This window comes from Mesoplodon bidens (assembly GCF_964165515.1).
Source record: "Mesoplodon bidens genome assembly, chromosome: 7".
Taxonomy (NCBI): domain Eukaryota; kingdom Metazoa; phylum Chordata; class Mammalia; order Artiodactyla; family Ziphiidae; genus Mesoplodon; species Mesoplodon bidens.
The window spans coordinates 39,833,875-39,836,451 of NC_138164.1; the positions used below are offsets into that span (position 1 = coordinate 39,833,875).

Genomic DNA, 2,577 nt, shown 5'->3' on the forward strand with positions numbered 1-2,577 from the left:
CGAAAGGTTGGAGTCTGGGGCAGAGAAAGGTTTATTGCAGGATCGAGCAAGGAGAGGGGTGGCCCGTGTTCCAAAAACCCTGAAATCTCCAAAGGATTTCAGCAAAGCATTTTTAAAGGCCACGTGAGGGAGGGACGTCCCAGGGAATGTGATCAGCTCGTGCACAATCATCTGACTGGCTGATGTTGAGGCCACAGGGCAGGTAACATTATCCATCCTTAGGTGCCAGAAGGTCTGGGGGCTGTGTGCTCATGATCATCAAAGAGTTAACTTCTTCCACTGGGTGGTGGTTTTTAGCATCTGAAAACTCAAGAAATATGCCTGAGATACTATTATCTGAGGACTTCAGAGAGGAACTACAGCAGAGGCTATGGAGGATGGGTCTGGCCTAGGAAGGCCCCATAGGGTACTGCTTGGTTACAAGGTGACCATACTTTGAGAACCACTGCTCTAGTGGCTTGGAATGTTAAAGTAATGGAAGAAGCCCTTCCCAGATCTAGATTCTAGTATCACCAGCTATTTTGGTGGGGGGAAGGGTAAGTTTTGTCCTTGCTTGGACTTCTTGTTCATTTATATCAAAGCCTATTTGAGGCAGTGCACTCGGCAGTCCTGCAGATCTGTCTTTGGCTTCAACAGTGTTTGGAATGAACAGACCCAGGGACGCTCCTTGCTCCAGCCCCCGACCACACTCCAACATTTCTTCCTGTCGCAACCTTTGGAATCAGCCACTCAGCTATCCTCAGCCTCCAGGACAGGCCAACACCGTTTTTGGAGCTTAGCTCCTTATCACTGATCAACCACGAGTTCCCAGGTTCGTCAGAATTATTCCATCGAGGTGGAGGCCGCCATCCACCGCCTGTTCAACATGCATCTGTGGACACTTACCTCTCTCTAAGCTTCTATTTCCACAGCAACAGTGGGACTCTGGACAATGGGGGCCACATTTTTCGCCAACTGGCTGAAGAGAAGTGTGAGGGCGCCCAGCGACTCTTGAAAATGCAAAACAAGTGCTGCGGCCGCGCCCTCTTCCAGGATGCGCGGAAGCCTTCTCAAGATGAGTGGGGTAAAACCCAGGACACTGTGCAAGCCGCCATTCTTAGGGAGAAGAACCTGAACCAGGCACTATCGGATCTGCGCGCCCTGGGTCCTGCCCGCGCAGACTCTCACCTCTGTGACTTCCTGGAGAGCCGCTTCCTGGAGGAGCAGCTGAAACTCATCAAGAAGATGGGCAACCACCTGACCAACCTCCGCAGGCTGGCTGGTCCGCAGGCTGTGCTGGGCGAGTATCTTTTCGAAAGGCTCACGCTCGAGCACAAACAGGAGTCTCTGAAGTCCAGCGGCCTCTGAGGAGCCCCTCTGGCATCAGAGCTTCTGCCCGAAGCCCAGCTCTGCAGCCACTAGGCAGCTTTGTAACCGCCCTGGAGCACTCTCCCAAGCCTTGGACCAAATGGAAACAATAACGCTTTTTGCAGAAGGAAAAAAAAAGCCTATTTGAAACACAAACAGAATAAAGAGAAAAAAAGAAATATATATATATATATATATATATATATATATTCATGTTCTTTTAACATATGAATTGCCCCACTTTATCTGTGTGAAATACGTTTGTTCCCGTTATTGGGCTGGTTCTCAAGCTTTGCTGCTCGTATGAATTACCTAAAGAGCTCTTTTTTTTTTTTAGTATTAAATATTTTTTTAATTAGTTTCTGCTTTATAACAAACTGAATCAGTTATACATATACATCTGTTCCCATATCCCTTTCCCTAAAGAGCTTTTAAGAGAAACTTTGGTGTCTGGGTCCCAGCCCCAGAGATTTTGATTCAGTAGGTCTAAGGAGGAGCCTGGGCACGGGGAGGTCTCAGAGTTCCCCAGGTGATTCTAATATGCAGCAACTTTGTGAACCACCTCTTGGCTTCAATCCAGCTAGTGATCAGATATTAAATCTAAGACACATGGGCTAGTGCGTGAGCTCTGCTGCTAGGCGTGTTCCATTTTCTTCCTCCTGGAAGATTCGTGCCAGGGAAAATGATTGATAGTTGTGTTACTTCTCTGAAATGGATAGAAATTTCCAATTAGCGTGAACAGGGGAGGGTGAATGGGTGAATGCAATAAGGTGTATCATTTATGTATTTCCCTATGTGTATGGCTAGAAGCTTTTGCAACTGACGTCTGCCCTACTTTTCATGCGAATGGTAGTGCTTGTCCTCCTAATGCAGCTGTAAACTTTATAAGCCCATAGGTAGACAGCATCACAAAATATTTACCCCTCTCCACTGGCCCACTCTCAAGCTTCACTCCCCTTCCCCAATACACAAATGTACATCAGTGTGCTTGAGACCAACATCAACATACTGACCGTCAATTCTTCTACTTTGCAGCTTCCCTCTTATCAGGAGGTGTCAGCATTTAGTGCCCAGAGGAGGCATTTCCAGTCATCTCAGCTTAGAGGTCAAATATCCAAATATCCAAAGTAAAAAAGGTTAAAGAAAAGAAGAAGAAGAAGAAAGCAAGGAAGAAAAGAAGGAAACAATTTTCTTATCTCATAGTAATAAGGCAGTTTTCCTTAAAAAAAA

At 46.5% G+C, this 2,577-nt stretch overlaps 1 protein-coding gene across 1 annotated transcript; it reads left to right on the plus strand.

Moving 5' to 3' along the window:
• Window positions 1-377: 377 nt before the first annotated feature.
• On the plus strand, window positions 378-2,228 carry LOC308620768 (ferritin light chain-like; the record flags this gene model as incomplete). Its single annotated transcript, XM_081240677.1, has 2 exons — window positions 378-381; window positions 677-2,228. 2 exons carry the CDS (start codon window positions 378-380, stop codon window positions 1,345-1,347), a joined length of 675 nt encoding a protein of 224 aa, XP_081096803.1. The 3' UTR covers window positions 1,348-2,228.
• Between the last annotated feature and the right edge of the window lie 349 nt (window positions 2,229-2,577).